Genomic DNA, 25,847 nt, shown 5'->3' with positions numbered 1-25,847 from the left:
GGGAGTGGCCTCGTAGAGCAGCGAAGCAAGTGCATTCTGGGAGTTGTTGTCTTTCATCCACATAAGCCAAAAATACATTTTCTGGCTTTTCTCAGAAAGTATGGGGTTCCATTTGTGCCAAAAATGAGCCGAGCTTTGTACTATACATTTGTCCTTGACAGCAGTCATTGCCTAGTTGTTCAGATAAATTAGAACTCAGAACCATTCAATGACTTCACTGTAATTCACTATATTGTTGCCAAATTCAGTTCAAACATCATTGCTGTCCTGATGGTTATACTACAACACTTATTTTGGATTAACTCTTCAAAGTCGACTGACGCTCTAGAGCAGTGGTTCTCAACTCCAGGCCTCGGGAGCCACTGCTCTGCACATTTTGTATGTCTCTCTTATCTGACACACTCAGTTCAGTTCATGGAGTCTCTCTTAACGAGCTGATGATCTGATTCAGGTGTGTTAAATAAGGGAGACATATAAAATGTGCAGAGCAGTGGGTCCCGAGGACTGGAGTTGAGAACCACTGCTCTAGAGCGTCAAAGTGCGCACACCTGACATATCTATTAATAGCTTCGGAATGGATTAAGGTATTAACTTACTTTTTTTTCTATGAAAAAGCTGACATTCGTCTGCGTAATAATGAGTAGACTGTGTTGACTTCCGCGAATGATAAGCCTTCCGTATTTGAGTGCAAATCTATAGCATTTTACCGCAAAACAGAGAACTGGTACTTTACCCTATCAAATGATATATAATGCTGTTGGTGTGTGAACCAATCACAGACCAATATAAAACAAACAAGGACATTATCAGGTGTCCTAGGAACGTAAAAAAGGGAGGGGTTTGGAATAAATCTCGCGCGTCTTCTCAGACACAATCTTTTATATACGGTCTTTGGACACGATAAATTTGGATTACTGTGGAGATAGACGTTTTTGTACTGGTCAGATTTTACAGAAAATCAACATGGCCAAACGAAGATTCAATGATTTTTTTGGAGAGCGATGAGAGTGATAACAGATCTGATCCAGATCGATTTGATTCAGATGAAGAGGATCAAATTCTGGACAGAATCGATCCATTTGAGGAGTAAGCATGAAGGCAATATTGCTGATAATATATTGTCTATTTGTCTACATTAAGCTGAAATGGGGAGGGGGTTTGGTTTAGACATTGTATTTACTCATATTTTCTCATTTACATATTTACTATGATAAAGTAGTATCATTTACATGATACTAACATCATACTTTACATCATTACTATGATGAAAGCTCCAGTAATAATTTTGTAGTTAGAAGTTCTATGACTCTTTACTTGATGTAAAAAAAAAACACATGATGATGATGAATAGCTAATCTTTATTTACCACATTGTAATAAAGGCTGTACAACTTTTGATATGTGGGAATGTAAACTAATTAAAAAATCTGTGTGTTTTAGTCTAAATCAGGAAACCCCAGAGCAGCCGAGTACATCTTCTGCTGAACCCAGGACCCCGACCGCTCGCCCTCTTCTACACAGCACGGCTTCTGCTCCTCCTGCAGCCCACAGCCGCAAAGAATACAACAGAAGAAGAAGCGTCAGCGGTTGCTGGTGCTCCGCCGAGCAAGAAGAAATCTGTCCCACAGAAAGACACTTCAGAACATTTGTTATCGAAGTTCAAGTTCATTTTATTTCTATAGCACATTCACAACAGCCACTTGGCTGACCAGAGTGCTTTACAGAACAACCAGATAAATATTATGAAAATAATACCTGCATAACAACACATAAAACACAACTAAAAGCAGCAAAGCTAAGAGCAACCTTAAACTCAAATAATGAATGAAAAATAAACAGAAGTGGCAAAACAGTATCAGACTCAAATATGAAATAGTAAAACCTACCTAACAATATATATATATAAATGAATAAATAAATAAAAAATGAACTATAAGCCATGGAAAACAAGTGCGTTTTTAGTAGAGACTTTGTCTCAATCACAGACTCTGTAACCTCCCTCTCCAGCTATCAGAGAGCACCTTCGCCTGAATATTGACTTTTTCACTACATTTCCCATCATGCATCTCCCTGGACTGATTACACCATACACCTGCACTGCACTGATTACACACACTTGCACCTCATGTTCAAACACTCATTTAAGCCACAGTCACACAACACTCTGAGCGAAGTCTTGTTTTGCTATTGTGAACATTCCTGCGTTTATTCCTGTGACTGCCTGATCGTTTTGTGACCCTACCTATTTCTGGATATTTCCCTGTCTGCTGCCTGCCTACATTACCTCTGCTTTGATCTCTTACTCTGACTGTTTGCTGCCTGCCCTGATCTTCTGCCTAGTATTGTACTACTGACCATTGCCAGAACAAACCATAACCTTCATAGGAAAAACACTAAATTTAATCACAATATCTGCCACATTGTCTTACGCGAGGACAGACAATATTTGGTCACGGTCAAAACTTCCATATGGTGTCCTTCTGCAACTAATGTGGACGTTAGCTGCCCCCACATCCGTGATTCCCTTGGGCTTGCTTCACCTCAGGCCTCTTCAGAGGTGGAGCAACAGCTTTGGGCTAGATTTAGCGAGACATCGCCTGCCTGTGTCCGTGCACTGAAACCCTGTAAAAGGGTAACATATCTGAGAGCCTTAGTGCTACTAAGGGTGGTTTTCTCCCATTGGGAAGTGATCACGACCGATGCTTCACTTACAGGATGGGGGGCAACTTGGAACCAAAGGGGAATTGGTGGTCACTGGTCACCCAGGGAGACCTTAGAACATATCAATGTCCTGGAGTTGAAGGCAGTGTACTTACTGTAGCTCTACAACACTTCTTACCAAACCTGATGGGTCATCATGTGCTTGTCCGGTCCGACAACACGTCGACGGTCTTTCATTTGAATCATCAGGGCAGCACCAGGTCTCTTGCAGCTTTACAGCTAACTCGCAAGATCCTCACATGGTCTCAGGGCTGGTTGGAATCATTAAGGGCAGCCTGAACCCCTGCAGGAAATCCACCCTTACACCAGGGATCTGCTGCTCCTGGGGGAATGGAGACTTCACCTGGATGTAGTACAGTTGATTTGGCAACGGTTTGGCAAGGCAGAAGTCGATCTGTTTGCATCGGAAAATGACCACTCATTGCCGCTGGTGGTTCGCAAGAGCCGAGAGTCCAGCTCATTGGGACTGGATGCATTAGCCTATGAGTGGCCGAGTTGCCTGTTGTATGCATTCCCTTCATTTCCACTTCTGTGGGAAACAATTTTCCTATACAAGCACAGGGTGCTTTTAGTGGCCCTGCGATGGCCAGCCAGGCTATGGTTTCATCTCCTTCTGAGTCTGTTACAAGGCAAACCATGGCAGCTTCCCATCAGACGGGACCTTCTCTCTCTCAGATGGCACCCAGATCCAACTCGTCTTCAGCTCTGGGTTTGGCACTTTGGTCCAGATCATAGTTAATGGATTGTGAACCAGCAGTAGTGAACACTACCAGCAATGCTAGGGCTCCTTCAACATGACAACCAGTGGTGTAGCGGACGGGCCCGCAGGGCACGCACTGCGGGGGGGCCCCGCGTTGTGGGGGGCCCCCAAAAAATTTACTCGAATAAATAAAGCGTTTTTATAACGTGAACGTATAGGACTTTTATTTTGGTAGTATCTGAACTCGTACATGCAACTGATGATGAGTTGCGTGCTTGTGCCGAAACATTTGCAGTGACTTACAACGATGATATTTCCTCCGAATTTCCATCACTGTTGCTTTCGTTTCGAAGTGCCCTACGTTCTGAGATAAAAAAACTTGAAATGGGCTCAATTAAAGATCTGGCAGAGCTGCTGATTCTGAAGCATACATCTATTCTACCAAGTGTCACGGATGTGGCTACAGCTCTGAAGCTTTTTTTAACCGTCCCCGTCACAGTGGCAAGTGGCGAGAGATCTTTTTCTAAACTAAAACTAATAAAAACCTGCATGAGAAGCACAATGAGCCAGGACAGACTTTCTGAACTTGCGATACTCAGCATTGAAAGCCAGCACGCGCGTCAGATGGACATAACAGACATTGTCAAGGACTTTGCGCAGAAAAATGCTAGGAGAAAGGGGCCCTTTATTGAATGTTAAACATCATGAATCTTTGTTGTATACTGCAGATAGAAAAAATATTTTGACGTCATGTGCTCCCTTGCATTTTAACAAGTTAATGTAATTGCTGTTTTATTGTTGGTGTTTCTTTTATTCTTTTTTTTTTTTGTGTGAAAAATTCTTAATAAATAAATACGAAATAATTACATACTATTAAATTCCACAGTACTAATTCACGATTTTGAATGAAAAGGTGAATCCCCCATCTAATTATGCGGTGAGGGGCCCCCCCTCCACTCTTGCGCTACGCCACTGATGACAACTTTATGCTGCTCTTTGGAGGATATTTTCTTAATATCAAGGAATTGACCCAGTTCACTGTACTGTGCCGAGAGTGGGGGTGGGGGGAGGGGGATCATCTTCTGTGTCCTGTACAAGCTTTAAAGTACTATGTTAAGTCTACTGCTTCTTTCAGACGGACGGATCAGTTGTTTGTCTGTTATGGTGAGGTACGCAAAGGTGCACCTTTGTCCAAACAGAGACTATCACGCTGGATTGTCAAGAAGAGAAAGTTGGTGAATAATAAATCTCATTGACCCTTACCAGTGGGTGTTCCTTGTCACTCCACTATGGCCGTGCCTTCGTCTTGGGACGCTTTACAGGGAGTTTCCTTGGCAGATGTCTGCAAAGCTGCTACCTGGTCTTCTCCATGTACCTTCGCACGGTTCTACAAGGTCAATGTGACTGTTTCCCATTATAGCCCCTTTCACACAGAGATTCTGGAAAATACACGGATTTTCCGGATAAAGTGACCCGGGATTTAACCCGAGTTCGTTTGATTTTGGTTCATTCACACTGCCAGTGATTTTCCGGAATCAGAGAGTGCGTTCACACACAAGCCGTAAAAATCCCGTAAAGACATGTGACATGTAATGTCTCAGCAGCGTCTTAAGTTCTCGCTTGTGCCACGCTTGTGCATTTTTTTCTCTGATTCGATCATAAACTTGTGCATTACGTACCGGCTTCAGCGTCATCACTACGACACGGCATTATTACGGCTTTTGTTCACACAGCGCACGTTCCGGGACTGAACACGGCAATGTTACTAAGTCCCCAACCCGGCATCAGTGCCGACATCAATCCCGGGTCGTGTTTGCGTTCACACAGAAGGCATTCTGGCAATTTGCCGGGATCATCGTGCTGTGTGAAAGGGGCTTATGTGAGTTCTGCAGTCCTTCTGGAGCAACCCTGATGTTTGCAGGTGGGTGGCATTCCTCATGACTGTGTTGATATGCGTCATCCACTAGTGCGTTGTACTGCCTCTGGTGGTCAGGAGGAATTCACAGAACCACAGTTAAATACGTAACTAGCATTTCCCTGCCTACGACCCGAGACGCTGGGTAAGACTCCAGCCTCCCCACGACCCTACAGGACAAGTACTTTGGAAAATGTATGTAATGGATGGATGGATGGATATACATTTCTGTGAGGGTTCTAGTCCTCCCTGTCTCTGCCACTCTTCTTTCTCCACCAATGTGTCATTCTTGATCCATGTTTCCAAACGAAATCATTCTGAACCAATATTATTTAATTTCATTGTAAATATTCTGCTAAAGTTTCAATATAATTTCTGCAGAAATGCACAGTTTATCATCATTCTGATTTGAATGTGTTTTCATCAGTTTTGAAAGCTGTGTTTTGGCATTAGAAAAATGTGCTGCAAATATTGTAACAAAGGTCCTCTCGAGGCGAGCTTTAAGAAGCCATGTGCAGTTTTATTTAGCTCAAACGTGAAAAAAATACAAAATTAACAAATACCTGACTTGAAACTTGATATGAAACAATCATGAACTAACAAAACTCAACAACAGCGGTTTACAGGAAACAATACAACACAAGAGACTGTGGAAACATGAGGTCAATATATACAGAGGCTGAATCTGAAATCGCCCCCTAAACCCTCATTCACTCTTCCCTACGTTAGTCCACTAATACTGTTCACTTGAAGGAGTGAATGAAAACGAGTGAGCGAATTCGGACAGCCGTTGAGCGTAGCCTACATCGGTTGTAGCCTACACTCATTATTGCGGTGCATTGTGGGATTGAATGAGTACACTCAATATAACGTCCACTATGGTTTCGGACACCACTACAAATGGCTGTCCACTGCAAATGACTGTCCCTTCAAATAGCGCCCTATTTGAGGGTATAGGGGATGATTTTGTACACATTGTAGTACACATTGTAGTTTGTTAAGATTTTCAGACTTGACAAGACACACCTGTGAATATGATTAAACAATGAACCAATGACAACACATGACAAGGGGGGCACATGGCAGGATTACACAGGGCATGTGATTACATGACAAGACAGAAACATGACTGTGACTAAACTGCTAAATAAGACGTGAAAAAAAAAAAAAACTAGACATGACAAATTATATAGTGTTTTGCAGACGGTAAAGTATGAATGACAAAAGTGTTCTTATATTTTGGGAAATGTGGTCATTGAATGCATTTTGTGTGAAAGCAATGAAAAATGATTCACAGATTGGTCCTGTTTCGCTGAATGTGTGAAGAGTTTTGGAAATGGGAATACAGATTATGTTAGCAAATATGTTAGCAATTGAAAAAAACTGTAAATACTGCCATTCCAAGCAGAGAAGGTTGGACTCTGTCGCCGTCTTGTGGACATCAAATGCTATGTCCATTATCATTTCATCTTCACATTTTGTCCTTCATATAGGCCAACATTTTATAAAATATATAATCACAGCATCATTTATCTACTGCACATGTTGTCATGCTGTGCTGAGACGTCAAATTCAAGTTGTGGTTCCCTCTCTGATTCAGATCCAGATTCATAGCTTAAAAATGTTTTTTTATTATGCAATTTTCAAATGTTCAAATGTTCAAATTATTTGTCAATTTATTTCTAAAATATTTTTCCAATTACTTTTATTTATTCTAGATTTATTTGGCCTTTTTATTTTCTAAATCAATTAAATTTATTATTATTACAGTTTTTCTCAATTATTTACACACAAATACTGGTACTTGAGTCAATTCTCTGCTTTTGGCACAATTTTCATGCAGAAAATCTCTTGTTTTCACAAGGAACACACTGCCATTCAAATATGCACACTGACTCATCACATGGGCAAACACCCGTCACACAGTTTTACAATTAGCAATCAGAGTTTTAGCATAAAAGGGCAACAGGTCAGCTCTTCAATGGAGCAATGGATACCAACATTGGATTTTTTTTTTTTTTTTTTTACTGTAAAGGTGATGATACACAGGGCAACTTTTCCAAGAATTGCACACACAAAATGCAAAATGCCTCACATCTCTTGCAAAATGAAGCACTGCATTCAAAATATCACAAACACATCTCAAAAGCAAACATTTGTCTTACGTTGCAAACACCTTTGCCATAATATTATATTTTGGATATATCATATACACACAGTTATTCAAAACCAAAAGCTCTTCTTTCATGAGCTCCTATGTACATTTGTGGTTGTGAATACAGTATGACAGTCCGAAAAACCTATAACTCGACCTTTGGCCTGTTTATAGGCCTATTCTAAAGCCATGATTGGTTGGTGTTAAGTAAAGCAATGAGTGTTTGCACGTGAGGAGGTAGTGTGGCATTTTGATAGGTTGTGTTTGAAAAAGGAAATCAAGATACTTCCTGTTAGATTTTTGTGTGTTACATAGAGAATTGCGCGTTGTGATTTGCAAAAAGTGTTTTATGAAATTGAAAACTGAGTCGAAGGCCGAGAATTAGTGTATGGTTTTGCAGATTTGGTGTGTGGTTCTGGTGTTTGAGTGTTAGGTTTCAGAAATTGTGTGACAAGTCAGGATATTGTGTGTAAGCGGTTGAAACAAACTGTATTTCTAATTCCTGCACCAGTGGTGAATTCCAGTCTTTTTGTTTGAATGTCTGACTGGGACATGACATCATTGATTCAGCATTGATTCAGGGTGAGTTTGGGGCGGGGCTACCGGTTTATTCAACCACGCCTAGTTTCAGAATGATGCACACCTCTGATATTTATTATTCATTATTTGTGCATTTTTATGGCCAGACGAATCTGCTCCAGCAGATTGTCTTTGTTGTTTGTGATGTTTTTTCCAGCGACCTCCATAAGATCAGTGATCATCTCAGCGCTGTAAGAACCTTGATAGGTCTTATATTTTTTCCTCCAGGCCTCAATTTTATCTGAAGAAACATTAACACACTTAAATCAGAACACAGTTGATATTTTAGTTTTATTTAGGACATTGTAAGATCATAACTTGCCTCCACAGTTGACCTCATTAAAGAGAGGGATGTGTATCACGGTTGGAGTGTTTTGGCCTTTGAACACATAGAAGTCCTTCGGTTTCTCGGAGTGTCCATTGGGAATGCTGACCTCGGGGAAAGGGATCTTTAGTTTCTTGGACGTCTCAGCAGCTTTCGTCACTGTCTGTGGTTGAAAAGCATCACATTATTGTTTGATTAAAATGGTTGGACAGACTGTTATAAATAAATATGGTTAGATGAAAACCCATGCACTTATTTTTAAATTTTAGGACACATTTTAGGTTAGTGTGACCATGGTCACTATGAATGTCATGAGGGGGGAAAGCAGCATTATGCCCCTTTTTACAAGATGTAATACAAGTCTCAGGTGTCCCCAGACTGAAGTTTCAGCTCAAAATACCCCACAAATCATTTATTTTACCATGTTGTAAATGCTGATTTTTGAGTGGAAGGAAAACATGCTGTTTTTATAATAATAATAACTTTATTTTTATATAGCGCCTTTAAAGCAGCTTCTCAAGGCGCTTTACATAATAGAACAAACAAATTAAAATACAACACACACAAGAGAAAACAATAACAATAAAAGATAAAATAGAATAAAAAAAGGTCAAGTAAAAGCTAACCTAAAAAAATGTGTTTTTAAATTAGATTTAAAATTACTTAGAGTCTGTGCATCTCTGATATTTGGAGGGAGTGCATTCCAAAGCCTAGGAGCATAGGATGAGAAAGCCCTGTCCCCTACAGTACGCAACCGAGTCTGTGGGACTTCCAATAGACCAGCTTGTGAAGAGCGTAAAATGATGCTTGGGTGTGTATAAAGTTAAAAGTGCAGACAGATACTGAGGGGCCAGGCCATGCAGTGCCTTATATGTGAGCATAAGGATTTTAAAATCAACTCGGAACCTGGCCGGGAGCCAGTGCAGAGACTTTGAAATCAGTGTAATATGCTCATTTCTCCTGATTCCAGTCAAGATCCTAGCAGCAGAATTTTGTACACATTGTAGTTTGTTAAGTGTGGTTTTAGGAACCCCAGCAAGAAGTGCATTGCAATAGTCAATGCGGGAAAAAACAAAGGTATTAATAAGCCTTTCAGTCACCGAGAGGGATAACATAGAGCGGAGTCTAGCAATATTTCTCAGATGAAAAAAGGGGTTCTTAACAGTGTACCTTTTTGTACATGTACCTTTAAATGCAAATGCGCTGCCGGTCTCAAAACATCTTTTTGGTTTTGATTATATCTCTATCACGGTCACGCTCACGTGACATTGCAGTTCTCGTGAGTATTAAACTAAATTCTCTTTCATGTCTCATTGCGCTTAAACTGTCAAATACACACAAGGTTATGTCAAAAACACACAGAGTTCACAAACACAGCTGGTTATATCAGTGAACGTAAACAGCAGGGAAAGAAACCGCATGGGTATATTAGATCGTGAAAGCAGTGTAATATACATTAACTACTGCAATATATGCTGTTAATATGAATCAAACAACTAAAGAAAAACAGAAAATCCCTCACTGCTCTCGACTGAATAATTTTAGCAGCTTTAATAAGAATATGTTTCTTTCTTGAATACTGCTGTTAAATGCTCTGGTGAGGAGATAAACATACAGATAAACTGTGTACAGCTCACTGAGGGGCGGGGTCTATGCTAATAGGGCGGAGTCAGTCAGCTGCCGTGGGCGGGGCCTATGGCTCACTGAGGGTGGAGTCTATGCTAATAGGGCGGAGTCCGTCACCCGTCATGGGCGTGTATATGTGACGTCACATTGCATAGAAACTGCAAGCCTCTTATTCTGAGAGGATTTTTCTTTTAAATGAACCATGATTGAATTCTCTGTGTGTATAATACCTTGAAAGGTTCAGTTTCACTGAAATCCAGTGAAATGATGAGGTCAATGTCTCTCTCTTCTCTCAGCACTGAGAAGTAGGATGAGTTGATAAACAGTCCAGCGTCTATATAGTCTCTCGTCTCACTTTTCAGAAGAGTGGAGGGCACTGCTTTATCTGAGAGATGACAGCATTATTATATTATTCACAATGAATTTCCAGTTAACATCTGTCTATGGGTTTCTGTTCTCACCTTTCATGTTGTGAAGAAAGTCATATTTCCTGCCCCAGATCCACTGTTTCATGCATCCAAAAATACTTGCCCAAATATCTGTAAAACAAATACAATGGTTCTTATATTCAGTAAATATTCTGATGTTGTTTTAAATTCTGTGTATGTTTTTAGTTGACTATTATGGTTCTTTAAAGAAAGTTTTTGATGCTTCATTATAGTTTTTTTCAGCTTTAAAGTACATCATTGGAAGTCTAAAGATCCCTTTCGAGAACGGTCACTTCTTATCGCATAGCTATATGCAGTGGGGGAAACTCCTTTCCTCAGATTATTGAAGCTTTTATGTAAAACGCATTGCAGCTGCACAGCGAGCACAGAGAGTGACTGGCTCACTCACGCGGCAAGCTCTCTCGAAAGATGGCGACGCTGCCCCTCCCGCTCTTCCGTTTCCCGCGCTGCTTCTTCCGCGTCTCAGCCAGCGGCAGCCCGAGAGTATGGAGGTAAGCGAGCCCACACCGGCCACGACCCCGCATGCCTTGCTTTCTTCTGCTCGAACACCATCACCGGTCCTGTTCTCGCAGGTGAACCAGCGCCCACCCCCCCCCCCCCCCACCCACGTGGTGGGCCTGGTTTCATTTGGTGCGTCGGACAACGAACACGATGACAGCCTCTCCATCGCGGCTTCTGAGGAGGAGTGGTCAGGCTCTGTCGACCCCACCTTCGTCTCTCAGTCGGGGACCAGCGTCTCAGCCACCAGGACTAACTCTGATGCAGAGATGCTGAGGATCCTCACCGCGGCTGTCGCAGACCTCGAACCACCTTGAAGTCGGCTAGACGGCTGGTTTTTGCCAGGGCGCCAGCAGGCCCCTCGTCACAGACCTGCGCCGTTCTTCCCTGAAGTTCACCAGGAACTCACCAAGATGTGGCGCGCTCCCTACTCCGCACGTACAAGCTCTTCCATGTCCGCAACGCTCTCCTCTGTGGAAAAGGGCTATGAGTTGCTGCCGCCCCTCGAAGAGGCCGTGGCTGCTCACCTCTGCCTGAACACTGATGCTAGCTGGAGAGCTAGAGCAACTCACCCGAGCAAGCCGTGCCGGAACACATCAGCTCTCGCTGGACGCGCTTTCGCTGCCTCTGGCCAAGCTGCTTCGGCCCTGCACACGATGGCCGTGCTGCAGGTTTACCAGGCCAAACTCCTCCAGGTGATGGACGAGGCTGTCCCGGATCCTGAGGCCTTCTGCGATCTCAGGAGCGCCACGGACTTAGCTTTCCGTGCTACCAAAGCTACAGCGCAGGCTATTGGGAGAAGCATGGCTAGCCTGGTCATGCTCAAGCACCATCTTTGGCTCAACCTCACCAAGATTAAAGAGGCTAACAGGACTGTTTTCCTCGACGCACCCATCTCCAGCTCCGGTCTCTTCGGCCCGGCGGTGAAGGGTTTTTCGGAGAGGTTCACCGAAGCGCAGAAGTCGTCCCAGGCTATGAGACACTTTTTGCCGAAGCACTCGAGCTCCGCGTCGAGTAGGCCCAAAAGCCGCGCCTTCTCCTCAGCCGAAGAAGCCAGTGAAGCAGGTCCCTCAGCCCCGCCCTGTGGCTGATACCCACCGCCACTCCCAGCCAGCTAAGCGATACCCACCGCCTCGGCGCCAGGGCCCCTGACCCAGCATTGTGTTGGACCCTAGGCCTCCGAAGACCTCCTAGCAACAAGGGTGAAAAGAGAGGGCTCCCTACACACAAACGGACCCCAATAAAGCACATAAAGAGCATGTTTCAAGCACACGGGTTCCCGGTCCCCCTTCACTAGGTGGCCCCCTCCCAGTTGTCACTATGACTTTGCCCGAGGCTAAAGCCTTTTCAGTGAAGCCAACACTCAGTATGTGCACAAATCACAAAATAAAGGTATCTGGTCCCCCTGTGTTAGGCGGCCCATCCATGAACATGTGTCAAACCCTAGCCACAAAGGCTCTGGCCTGGCAAGCCATTCCCGGTGTGTCGAGTTGGGTTATAAACACAATAAAGAGAGGCTATTCGCTCCAAATTCGCTCGCAGACCCCCAAAGTTTCAGCCGATTCTCAAGACTTCAGTGAGAAGCAACGTGTCTCATGTGCTTCGCTCCGAAATACAAAATTTATTAGCAAAAGGGGCAATAGAATTAGTCCCCCCCGTGCTAAAACACTCTGGGTTTTACAGTCGCTATTTTCTGGTACCGAAAAAAGACGGCGGCATCAGACCCATATTAGACCTAAGGCATCTGAACAAAGCTCTCATGAGACGGCCATTTAGAATGCTAACTATCAGACATAGTTCGCCCGAGGGACTGGTTATTTACTGTGGATCTGAAAGATGCATACTTTCACATCCAGATAGCTGGCTCAAATGCCGCGTGCCAGCCCATGTATGGCGGTCAGGGAGCCTGTGCATTACGGTGAATCGCGGCTGTCTACGGACCCTGATTCCCTGGCAGGCTCAGGACTGGTACCACGAGGGCGTGGCCATGGGGGTAGCCTCCAGGAGGAAAGTGGTTTTCACAGATGCCTCCAACCTAGGTTGGGGAGCGTTGCACAAGGGCAAGCCTGTCTCTGGCCTCTGGTCGAGCATGGAGAAGAGTTTACATATCAACTGTCTGGAAATGAAAGCAGTTTGTTTGGCCCTGAAAGCAATTCTGTCAAACCTCAAAGGACACCACGTCTTAGTCCGCACGGACAACATGTCGGTGGTGTCATATATAAATCGCCAGGGTGGTCTCAGGTCGGGAAACTTGTACTCCATGGTGAGAGACCTCCTTCACTGGGCTCAGGCCAACCTGAGCTCTCTGAGAGCAGCACATATCCCGGGCATTCAGAATCTGGGTGAGGCACTTTCTCGAGACAACACTCCTCTAGGCGAGTGGTCTCTAAGCCCTCAGACGGTTCGTCTGATATGGAGTGTTTTCAGCGAGGCCGAAGTCGACCTTTTTGCCTCGAGAGACAACACTCACTGCGCAGTGTTCTTTTCGAAGAACAGGGCCCATTCCTGGCCCAGTCGCCCCCTGTATGCGTTTCCCCCCATTTCCATGATCCGCCAGGTCATCAAACGTGTCAGGGAGAGCAGATGCCCAGTCCTCCTAGTGGCCCCTCTCTGGAAAACCAGGCCGTGGTTCCCAGAACTGGTTCAGATGGTGGACAAAGTCCCATGGCCTGTCCCACTGAGGAAAGATCTCCTCACACAGGCGAACGGGACGATCTGGCACCCTCGTCCCGACTTATGGGCTCTACATGTGTGGCCCCTCAACGGGTACCCAGGGACCTCCCTGAGAAGGTCCTTTTCACAATTTCTGAGGCCCCGTCCACCAGGCGTCTCTATGTTCTGAAGTGGTCAGTGTTCTCCGGCTGGTGCTCAGATAGACACTTTGAACCCCAGTCATGCGAGGTATCAGTGATACTCTCCTTCCTACAGGAGCTGTTGGACGCGGGCCATTCCCCATCCACGCTCAAAGTGTACGTGTCAGCCATAGCAGCTTATCATGCTCCGGTGGCTGGCCAATCACTAGGAAGGAACGACTGGGTCGTACGTTCCTAAAGGGAGCCAGGAGGATGAATCCCTCCAGACCTCCTTCTATACCGTCTTGGGACCTCTCCACAGTCCTTGGGGTCCTGAGGGGTCCGCCATTTGAGCCGCTTCAGTCGGTTGATCTCAAACCACTTTCGCTAAAGACTGCTCTCCTGATGGCATTGGCATCTATCAAGCGAATGGGAGATCTGCAGGCGCTCTCTGTGAGGCCCTCCTGTTTGGAGTTCGGAATAGGTGACTCCAAAGTCACTCTTAACCCCAAACATGGCTATGTACCTAAGGTGCTCTCAACACCATTTAGAGCACAAGTTATTACACTATTGGCTCTTCCCTCTTCCGATGGGGATGGGGAGGCTAATTTACTTTGCCCTATTAGAGCTCTAAAGGTCTATTTGGAGCGCTCCGTGTCCTATAGGCAGTCAGAACAGCTCTTTGTCTGCTTCGGTGGCCGATCCACAGGATCTCCAGTCACGAAGCAGAGGCTGTCCAGATGGATAGTGGATGCCATCTCTCTGGCAAACGCGGCTGTGGGTCAGGCTTGTCCCATAGGTACCAGGGCCCATTCGACTAGAGGCATGGCCTCGTCATGGGCGTAGTCCTCTGGTTTTCCTATTCAGGACATTTGTGCGGCGGCCGGTTGGTCCTCGCCGTTCACATTTGTGAGATTCTGTAACATGGAGGTACCTTCCCTTCAGGCTAAGGTCCTTTCTGTATAATTTGACTCGACGAGATCCGGTCTCATCTATGTGGCAGGTCACTGTTCATAAGCACACTATCCCTTACTATGAACCGAGTACCAACGTACTCGGTTACTAAAGTAACCTCGGTTCCCTGAGAGTAGGGAACGAGTATTGCGTAGCCTGCCGCACTATAGTAACATGGCAAGTTTGTCGCTTCAGTCAATTTAAACCTGCTATAATGGCGAATTCGGGCTCATTTTATAGGCTCTGCCACGCCCTTTTTGACGGTCTCTTTGGCGCCAACACACGTCAGAGACCGCCAAAAAGGGGCACCTTCGCCATTGGATGTGCAGTCACTCTCTGTGCTCGCTGTGCAGCTGCAATGCGTTTTACATAAAAGCTTCAATAATCTGAGGAAAGGAGTTTTCCCCACTGCGTATAGCTACGCAATACTCGTTCCCTACTCTCAGGGAACCTAGGTTAGGTTAGTAACCGAGTACGGTTCTTCTGTGGCATCAGTCTGTTAAAATCGGTTTTGTTGAAGCTAATTGGAAGCTTTATGGAATCAACACATTTCAGTTTATGCATTAATCTGGCTAGAAAATAAAAAATAAGTTCATTATACAAATCAACACATTGTAAAGAAAGTTCAACCTACCAAAAGGCCAGAAATGACTCAAACCATTAAACAAATCCACAGTGTATTGCTTCATATATTGTTTTGCAGCTTCTTTATCAGTGAGATTCAGTTTTTTCTTTTGAAAACTCAGCAGATGTTTGCCTCCAGTGAGCTCTGTGAAAAGAGGAGAACATGATTGAGTTATTTTAATCTGATGCAGGTTTGTGTATCTTGTGATAGAATTTTTTGTTGGACAAATTTATGTTTTTGCATATTACTGTTTCATCAATTAGCTTGTAGTTTGTTCTACTGTTTAAATGTTGCTCAAAAGCCATTAAAGATACATTTTCTAGCACACTTTTGCAAAATCTTACCGTTCAGCTTAGTTCTGATCGATTTATCATGAGCAGACGGATCTTTGCCATTCAAAATCGAGAGATTCATGTCCACGAGATCCATGAGCACCTGCTGACATTTGTCTATGGGAGGGGAGTTTGAATCTTCTGAAGAAAACACACATTGAACAAACATGAACACAGTGCACTGTGTTAATGTTTGTTCAATGTGTGTTTTCTTCAAATGTCTTGAATGCAAGTATTTCCATCCCTAAATCTATGACATTCAGTTATCAGGTGATAATTATCATCATGGCTCAATTTTATTTTTCATCATTTAATGCACAATGAATTGCCTTGAAACACTTGCGTGAAACCAGACTTCATTCGCCCCAATGGAAAGCATATTTACACTGTCTGAATCGCTCCCTCTCCCCTATATTCATCATAGAAGATAGTAAATGTGTGAACAAGTGACCGATTTCAGCCGCAGTTTCAGAGTCTGTTTATAATGTAGGAGGCGGAGCTTCAGATTCTAGAGAGCATTTGATTGGACAGAAAATCTGATGAAAAGCTGAAGTGCGGAGTGATGTCATTAAAACGCTTTACCTTTCCCCAGTTCCTCGACCATCTCCATTTCGATTAGTGGTAAATGTTTTAAGAACTCTGTGGGGAAAAATCAAATGGAATTAAAGTTTAATTGATGACTGTCAGCTTTTTAAACAGAACTGAATCTTCAGAACAAATGAAGTTGCACCTTTTATTTTTTCCAAGAGTAATTTCTTTTCCTCGTCTTCATTAGCTAAAGTGCTGCCGCACAGAGCTGCAGAAAACACATTTAAGTGTAAGTGTTTACAATAAACAAAAATGTATAAATAAATAAAAAATGTAATTAAAAATGTATAATACAACCACCAGCTGGAGTGCCTATGATCTCCACTAGAGGACTCCCTGCTTTCCCGTCATGATCTTCAATTTCCATAACCCATTGCTGGGACTCATTATTGTTTGATCATCACTTCCACCTGTGTCTCATTATCTGGTTAAACTCTGCCTATAGGCCCTGTATGTTTACGCACTCATTGCGAAGTCTTGTATGTTACACTGTATTTGTGTTATTTCTGGTCTTTCGTCTCATGGTTTTGATCTTCTGCTTGTCTGGATTTTCCTGTGTCTTGGACTTGGATTGTTGTGGTTTTGACCCTCGCCTGTTATTTGGTTTACGATTGTGGATTTCCCTCAATAAAGCTGCGTTTGGATCTTCACCCAACTCTCGGAGCAGTACGTAACACTGATGAATAAAATTGTCATCTAAGTTCTTATTGTCAAAGCGGTGATAAACTGAGAAATTTTGAGGTCATCATACTATAAGAATGTCATGTAAATTTCAGAACTGAAAACGTCCTTGTTAGTCCAATAAAAGCTTTTATTGACACCAGGCACAGCGAACGACAGGTTTTTCTAAGTGGGGATCTATGACGTCAAAGGGTATCAAACACCGCCTCCGCAGAAGAAGATCGACACCTACTTCAACACCGCCTGTTTAGCCCCGCCCACCGATTCGCACATTACATGAAACTCATTATAATATGCAAAACTGTTATCCAATCATAGCAGTGGGCGTTTACTTCCAAGTCTTCAATGCGGCACGCCCATTAAAACCAAGTGTTTCAGGAGCTAGGCTCAAAACCAGGGTAGAAAATAGCCTATTACTTATTCATTTTGATGTTTTTGAACGTAAAAACCAAGCGAACGTCATAAGTTGACCTCAGACGCCAATATAAAAAAATTAAAAAGGCCAGTTCATGACCCCTTTAAGCAAAAATTATCTTTCCTTTAAATCACTGTGTAATGAAAAGGTTTATTTTGAAAAACAGTGTTGAAATTGCTTTTTAAATGATTTTTCAACATTTCTAATTGTAATACAGTATATATATATATATATATATATATATATATATATATTGATGGACTGATCTCCAGATCAATCCCAGATACTATTGATCTATTTTACACTATTGTATGTATGTTGATATTGTAAATATGAATAAACTCTCCTTTAAAACAGAGTTTGTTACCTTGCAGGTACAGCATGTCAATCTCAGGCTGGTTCTTGATCTTACGGCCATTTTCAAACTTGCTGCCAAAGTTGGATGTTTCCACAAACGCTCCAGTGAGGGAATAACCGGCTTCATATGGAGTGAACTCAAACCAGGGGTCTGAAGACAGAAACACGTCCATATAACAGCTGAAACAAACACATTAACTCTGTCTGTCTTTCTCACACACACACACACACACACACACACACACACACACACAGACCTGCATCTTTGCTCTGTTTGCATTGCTTGTCGATCGCTGTGTAGATTGGAAACGGGTCTTTACTCTTCTGATCCCACTGATCTGAGAGTGTGTGTTCATCTATCTGAAGAGGAAAATATTTCTGCAGCTGTTATTTATGTTGAAGAGACCTGGGACAATTTTTTCAGTCACAAACAAGCTCAAGTGAAAAGTAAAAAATAAACCTGCTAGGAACTTTTTTTTTTTTAAACGAATCCTAAATTCAGATTTTCAATGGGCTCAGACTTTTGAACCACAGTGCATGTGTATTTGCAGTAGTTTGTAATCAGAAGAATGTTACAGTATTGCAGTGGTTCCCAAACTTTATAGATTAGTGTACCCCCTCTCTTCCACTCAGACTGCAGTCATACTTTTTCAGAACAAAGTGCAAAATAAAAATGTATCTTTTGCAGACAGTTTGGGAACCGCTGCAGTATTGTTCTGTGGCCATTATCAACACTCAAATCAATACTGAAAATAATACTTTTTAAGACTAAACAGTTTTGACTGAATTTTTTACAGACCTCTTTCACAGTTGCCGTGACGAATATCACTGCCCAGACGTCAGTCAAGCTGAATATGTCTTTCTCATAGTAATATTTCTTCAGTTTGGCAAAAGCATCTCTCCAGCTGACTGCAGGACCGTTGAGTCTCTGGACGATCTTGTCTTTCACAGTCTCTAGTTTGGTGGACCAGTCTGGCTCCTGATATAAGGAGGCCATGCACCTTCAGAGGAACAACATATGCTCTCATTTATGACATTCAACCTGTGTTTGTGTGTGTGTGTGTGTGTGTGTGTGTGTGTGTGTGTGTGTGTGTGTGTGTGTGTGTGTGTGTGTGTGTACCAGGTGGATCCAGAGACTCCGCTCAGATAAAGCACACAGTCCAGAAGACCTGCTTTCTTGAGTTGATCCAGGGATCCCAGCAAACCCACCATGGCTCTTTGTCCTCCTCCAGATCCCAGTAATGCAATGTTTGGCACTTTGTTCTGAAATGCACACACTTTAAAAAATGCTGGGTTGTTTTAACCCAATGTTGGGTCAAATATGGACTAACCCAACGTTGGGTTAAAAATGCAATTTAAAAAATGGACAAACCCAGCCGTTGGGTTACGTTTTTAATGTAACCAATGCAATTTGTCCATTTTTAAATTGCATTTTTAACCCAACATTGGGTTAGTCCATATGTGACCCAACATTGGGTTAAAACAACCCAGCATTTTTTAGAGTGCATGGTTTAAATGACCAAACAATTTATGTTAATAATAATAATTCATTACATTTATATAGCGCTTTTTGTCGGTACTCAAAGCACCGATACAGGGTGATATGACTGCTGATCAGCTACAACGTTATAAATATCCAGGTAAATAAACAGAGTATAATATTACCTCACTGCAGGTTATCTTAAGTTTCTTCAGGCTTTGTAGAACATCATTTCTCCTTCTGGCTACAAACTCCTTCTCTTTCTTATTCAGAGAGTGTTCGATTCTCACTTCACTGCAACGACAGACAGACCAGTGATGAATTAATACAGCCGTTTCATACATTTTAGAAAAATTATTGTCAGAATTATCCAGTTTGTAGATGTTAATTGTGATGCAATACGGTACTTATATATAATGAAGTGCACAGATTTAATCATAGGAGTCTGAGCAAAATTACCTTTCCTGGGGTTTAGATCCTCCCATCTATAAAACAACAGAGTCAAACGTTAAAATTTAAATCTATCATTCCAAAACTAACAGAGAAAATCCATTGAAAATCACCTGTACAGTTCTTTTGTGAAAAAATGAGTCATACCTCAAATGTCAATTATTAAGCCACAGTTTTGTGTTGGTAACTCTAAAACATATACTCACTGTTCTTGTATAGTATAAAATCCTGAGACTTCACCAGCGACTCTCAGATCAGACAGAAGAGGCTCTTTTATACTTATAGGACTCTGAACTCTTTTATACTTATAGGACTCTAAAACTAAAGTCTAGGTGTGTTGAGGAACCTGAACTCCAGAGATTAGAAAGTTTTCAATGTAATTTCCATGGGCGTGGAGGGTGGGGTTTACATATGACGTCTGAATGCAAAGCTTATACTGTACAGTCCCTGACAAAAGTCTTGTCGCTTATCTATTTTGTAGAAACACCTGCTATTAACCTGACTTTTAATTAATCAATTGGTGTTAGAAATAGCTCATATGAAAAGCTAAAACCCTCCCAAATGATGTTTAATGAACTGAAATAAATTAGTTTCACTGAAAAAAGATTTATCATTTAATCAAGACAGAAAGGTCAAATTTTGGCAAGACAAAAGTTTTGTCGCCTATACAGAAATTGAACAAATTTACTGCAAATACAAAAATATGTCAGCAAATTAAGTAGTGGTGCTGTGAGATCCAAATTTAATATCTTGTATGACTTCCATGAGCTTGAAGGACTGCATCCATGTGGTTTGGCAAGGATTCATACAATTTATTGATGAAGTCATCAGGAATAGCAAAGAAAGCAGTCTTGCATGCCTCCCAGAGTTCATCAGTATTCTTTGGTTTCGTCTTCCATGCTTCCTCTTTTATCCTACCCCACATATGCTCAATGATGTTCATGTCTGGTGACTGGGCTGGCCAATCCTGGAGCATCTTGATCTTCTTCGCCTTGAGGAACTTTGATGTGGAGATGGAAGTATGCGATGGAGCACCATCCTGCTGCAGAATTTGGCCTCTTTTATGGTTGGGAATATAAGAGGTAGCTAAGATTTCTTGGTATTTTAGACTATTGATGTTGCCTTCCACCCTGCAGATCTCTCGCACACCCCCATACTGGCCACCAAACTTCACTGTTTTCTGGGTGAATCTCGGATCCATGCGGGCTCCAGTAGGTCTCCTGCAATATTTGCGGCGACTGTGGTGTAATTCAACAGAAGATTCATCTGAAAAATCCACCTTCTTCCACTTTTCCAGCGTCCATCCTTTTAGCAGGCTGTGGGCCTTGGCCACACAGTTTTTCAATTGTCTTTTGTTTAGTGCTGGCTTCTGGGCACTGATTCGACCATGGAGGCCATTTCGAGACAGAATCCGACAAATTGTTCTTGTTGACACAGGGACTTCAGGTGACCAGGTCTCGTGGAGCTCTGCTGCAGTGGAAAATGGGCTGGCCTTGGATTTTCGAGCCAACAAACGGTCCTCTCGAGCAGTTGTCTTGCGGGGTATGCCTGACCTGGGCTTGTCAAAAACGTCTCCAGTGTCTTCAAATGTTTTTTTTATCCTCTTTACTTGACGCTGAGACACATTGAAGGTGTCTGCCACATCAGCAGTGGATCTGGTCTTCAGCCTCTTGATAATCAAAACTTTAGTCTCAGGGTGAATCTTAGGCATGTTTGCAGAGGTCTAGTTGCAGTTGATGTGAAGGTCTAGTGTACTGGGGTTGTTTTTATACACACCTGAGACCTAACTGACCCATTTTTAGTCACAGGTGAAGCTCATATGACAAGGCGACAACACTTATGTCTTTGCAAAAATTGACTCAATGGGCTTTACCAAGCTGTGAACATTAGAATACTTTTTGACAGTTTCGTTTTGCACTGAAACATTATTACAAAAGCTGTTGGGATTAAAATGAGCCATTTCTTGTAAAAAAATCTTGATTAGAAATATATTTCAGCGGCACTTCAGGTCAATTTGTACACAAGCGACAAGACTTTTGTCAGGGACTGTATGTGTTTAAACTATATAGAGGGGTGAGCAGATGAAATGAAATCAGAAACAGATTAAATACAATTAAAAAGACCTTTTTGGTTGGTTTTGCTGTGTTGTGGAGACATTACCTCTGCATCTAAATAAAGTGTGAAAAGTGTGTTTTACAGTTTTTCTCAATCGATTTAACACACTGGTCACACTTTATAACAGGTGCATAACTACTATGTTCTTAAATAAGGAAATAAGTACAATGTAGTTATTGTGTTTATGTATTGCAAAACACATTTACTAGTATTGAGGTGGGATACGAGTAAGACGGGTTTGTGGGTGTGATCAGGGAAGGTTCAACAGAGTAATTAGATGTAACAAAAAACAGAGATAAAGTACAGCTGTAATTACATGCATTATTTTTAAAAAGTTTATTTTCTGAAGAATACAGAAAGTTGAAGAAACACCTGTAAACTCATTCACATAATGCATATAAAATAATAACACATATATAATGTTCATTTTCTATGTGATTTTACTCGCTTGTACATATTTATATTTGACGCGTATATTGATTTTGGTGTGTGATTTTGGCTTGTATGTGGCTAATCATTGATGTTTGTGTGTAGAGTTACGATTAAAAAACTCCATTTAAAATAGTTTTGAATGAAGTGGTTGCTTTTGCAAGAGATGTGTGACGTTTTGCATGGTGTGTGTGTGTTTTGTACCCTGGTAATTTAGGTCTGGATATCCAGGCTATGTGTTTTGTGTATGTGTTTTGTGTCCAGTTTAGAAAAATGGAGCCAGGCATATTTTCAGAAATTGTGTCTAGATAATAGGCTATTAACAGATGCAACTTTTGATTTTAATAATGTATTAGTAAACATATTAGATTAAGAGTAAATAAGATTAATAAATGCTTTAGAAGCACTGATCATTGTTAGTTCATGTTAATGTTACAGTTTTCACAATTTCTAAGACACTCAACTCCATTCTCTGAACCGAAACATATTTGCAGAATAAATCACTCTTTCTGTTCAAAGTTCAAAGCAGTTATTGCAAATCGCTCATTAGTAATCATGCCACCGGCCTCGCGGCATTCTCTCACGGCCCTCGGCCTCGTCCTGCTCGCCACAATCAGTTTGAACGTCTCACATTTGGGTTTCGGTCACATGGTCACGGAAAGGATAAAAGAAGATTGTAACTTTTGCTCTGTCTCTTTTGATTCTCTGTCTCTCTTTCTTGGGCCACTCTTTTCTTTGCCTTCTCTTTTCTTTGTCTTTTACTCTCTACTCTGTCTCTCTCTCTCTCCCTCTCCCTCTCTATCTATCTATCTCTTTGGTAACATTTTACATAATGCTGACAACGTTTCTTTAGTCATTCGGTAGTCTTGCAGCCTGAACCCCTGCAGGAAATCCACCCTTACACCAGGGATCTGCTGCTCCTGGGGGAATGGAGACTTCACCCGGATCTGCTGCTCCTGGGGGAATGGAGACTTCACCCGGATGTAGTACAGCTGATTTGCCAACGGTTTGGCAAGGCAGAAGTCGATCTGTTTGCATCGGAAAATGACCACTCATTCCCGCTGGTGGTTCGCGAGAGCCGAGAGTCCAGCTCATTGGGACTGGATGCATTAGCCCATGAGTGGCCGAGTTGCCTGTTGTATGCGTTCCCTCCATTTCCACTTCTGTGGGAAACATTAAACAATATTTTCCTATACAAGCACAGGGTGCTTTTAGTGGCCCTGCGATGGCCAGCCAGGCTATGGTTTCGTCTCCTTCTGAGTCTGTTACAAGGCAAACCATGGCAGCTTCCCATCAGACGGGACCTTCTCTCTCTCAGATGGCACCCAGATCCAACTCGTCTTCAGCTCTGGGTTTGGCCCTTTGGTCCAGATCATAGTTAATGGATTGTGAACCAGCAGTAGTGAACACTACCAGCAATGCTAGGGCTCCTTCAACATGACAACTTTATGCTGCTCTTTGGAGGATATTTTCTTATTATCAAGGAATTGACCCAGTTCACTGTACTGTGTCGACAGTATTGAGTTTCTTACAGTTTCTTTTAGATGACAGGGCGGGCTCCACTTTAAAAGTTTATGTTCCCTGCATATCTGCTTATCATGGCCCGGGTTCTGGTGCTTTCCTGGGGTCTGATAACCTTGTTTGTAGTTTTCTGAAGGGAGCGAGGCGTTTAAAGCCTGTTCATTCTACTCCTTTTCCTGTGTGGGACTTACCGCTTCTAGAGTTCCTTTGCACACCACCATTTGAGCCATTGGCTGTTACGGATATTAAGTGGCAGGATCCTTAAGATCCTTAAAAGTGTATTTTTTGTTGGCTGTTGCTTCCACTAAACGTGTTGGTGAACTTCATGCCTTGTCAGTGAGTGAATTGTGTTTACGCTGGTTACCAGAGGATTCTGGGGTCATTCTTCTGCATAATCCAGCCTTTCTCCCTAAAGTTTTGTTACCGCAATTTGTGAATCAGTCTATTCATCTGGCTGCAAGATGACAGGGCGGGCTCCACTTTAAAAGTTTATGTTCCCTGCATATCTGCTTATCATGGCCCGGGTTCTGGTGCTTTCCTGGGGTCTGATAACCTTGTTTGTAGTTTTCTGAAGGGAGCGAGGCGTTTAAAGCCTGTTCATTCTACTCCTTTTCCTGTGTGGGACTTACCGCTTCTAGAGTTCCTTTGCACACCACCATTTGAGCCATTGGCTGTTACGGATATTAAGTGGCAGGATCCTTAAGATCCTTAAAAGTGTATTTTTTGTTGGCTGTTGCTTCCACTAAACGTGTTGGTGAACTTCATGCCTTGTCAGTGAGTGAATTGTGTTTACGCTGGTTACCAGAGGATTCTGGGGTCATTCTTCTGCATAATCCAGCCTTTCTCCCTAAAGTTTTGTTACCGCAATTTGTGAATCAGTCTATTCATCTGGCTGCTTTTCAATCACGTTTCAATCAGTCAGATACAGATGGGGGGGAGGTCTCATCTCCTGTGTCCTGTACAAGCTTTAAAGTACTATGTTAAGTCTTCCGCTTCTTTCAGACGGACGGATCAGTTGTTTGTCTGTTATGGTGAGGTACGCAAATGTGCACCTTTGTCCAAACAGAGACCATCACGCTGGATTGTCAAGGCGATAAAGTTGGCGAATAATAAATCTCATCAACCCTTATTAGTGGTTGTTCCTTGTCACTCCACTAGGGCCGTGTCTTCGTCTTGGGACGCTTTACGGGGAGTTTCCTTGGCAGATGTCTGCGAAGCTGCTACCTGGTCTTCACGGTTTCTTTCACCGGAATATTAAACAAAGAATCAACTTGATTGGGGTGTAGTGAGCTCACATTTGTTCAAATTCAATTGAAGGCCTGAAGCCTTAGAGAAGGAATTAACTAGAGAAATAGCCAGAGGGATTTGGTCTTTGTTTTTTTAAATAATGCCGTGTCATCTGCTAGCTGACTGATTGCTAAAGTTTTTTCCAAATACATTTAACTTCTTCACTGATAAATCATGACTAACCAAAGTGGACAACATATCTGTCGCCAAAATGAAAAAAAGTGGGGATAGTGGGCAGCCCTGCCTTATTCCACGACTAATCGGAAATCTTTGTGTAGTACCAAAAGGAAGAGAAACTGAGCTATTCATATCATTTGTAAATCATTTTTATAACACTAACCAATCGTTCACCAAAACCAAAATGTCTCCATGTACCTTAACGTGACTGTTTCCCATTATGTGAGTTCTGCAATCCTTCTGGAGCAACCCTGATGTTTGCAGGTGGGTGGCATTCCTCATGACTGTGTTGATATACGTTCCCAACTAGTGCTTTGTACTGCCTCTGGTGGTCAGGAGGAATTCAAAGAACCACAGTTATATATGTAACTAGCGTTTCCCTGCCTATGACCCGAGATGCTGGGAAAGACTCCCACCTCCCCACGACCCTACAGGACAAGCACTTTGGAAAATGTATGTAATGGATGGATGGATGGATGGATGGATATACATTTCTGTGAGGGTTCTAGTCCTCCCTGTTTCTGCCGCTCTTCTTTCCCCACCAATTCTTGGGGAAAAATTCTTGATCCATGTTTCCAGACAAAATCATTCCGAACCAATATTATTTAATTTCATTGTAAATATTCTGCTAAATTTTCAATATAATTTCTGCAGAAATGCACAAAGTTTATCATCAT

At 42.5% G+C, this 25,847-nt stretch overlaps 3 protein-coding genes across 3 annotated transcripts in view; 1 reads left to right on the top strand and 2 right to left on the bottom strand.

The window, feature by feature from the left end:
* LOC311083525 (cytosolic phospholipase A2 gamma-like) overlaps positions 1-19,855 on the bottom strand; it is a 138,597-nt gene extending 118,742 nt beyond the window's left edge. Inside the window, exon 1 of the mRNA XM_084115113.1 lies at positions 19,848-19,855. The gene's annotated coding sequence lies outside the window, so the exon portion shown is untranslated. The remainder of the gene's footprint in view (positions 1-19,847) is intronic.
* LOC311083523 (cytosolic phospholipase A2 gamma-like) overlaps positions 1-25,847 on the top strand; it is a 251,611-nt gene that overhangs the window by 184,976 nt on the left and 40,788 nt on the right. The window lies entirely within an intron of this gene.
* LOC311083041 (cytosolic phospholipase A2 gamma-like) lies at positions 8,153-19,676 on the bottom strand (the record flags this gene model as incomplete). Its single annotated transcript, XM_084114291.1, has 13 exons — positions 8,153-8,310; positions 8,392-8,557; positions 10,251-10,405; positions 10,482-10,559; positions 15,683-15,811; positions 16,253-16,309; positions 16,401-16,466; positions 17,722-17,862; positions 17,963-18,067; positions 18,507-18,712; positions 18,832-18,974; positions 19,377-19,485; positions 19,651-19,676. 13 exons carry the CDS (start codon positions 19,674-19,676, stop codon positions 8,153-8,155), a joined length of 1,539 nt encoding a protein of 512 aa, XP_083970417.1.

Source organism: Abramis brama (genome assembly GCF_963993115.1).
Source record: "Abramis brama genome assembly, chromosome: 5".
In the NCBI taxonomy this organism is placed as follows: domain Eukaryota; kingdom Metazoa; phylum Chordata; class Actinopteri; order Cypriniformes; family Leuciscidae; genus Abramis; species Abramis brama.
Note: the sequence above shows the minus strand (reverse complement) of the source record. Positions and strands in the feature narration are given on the sequence as shown.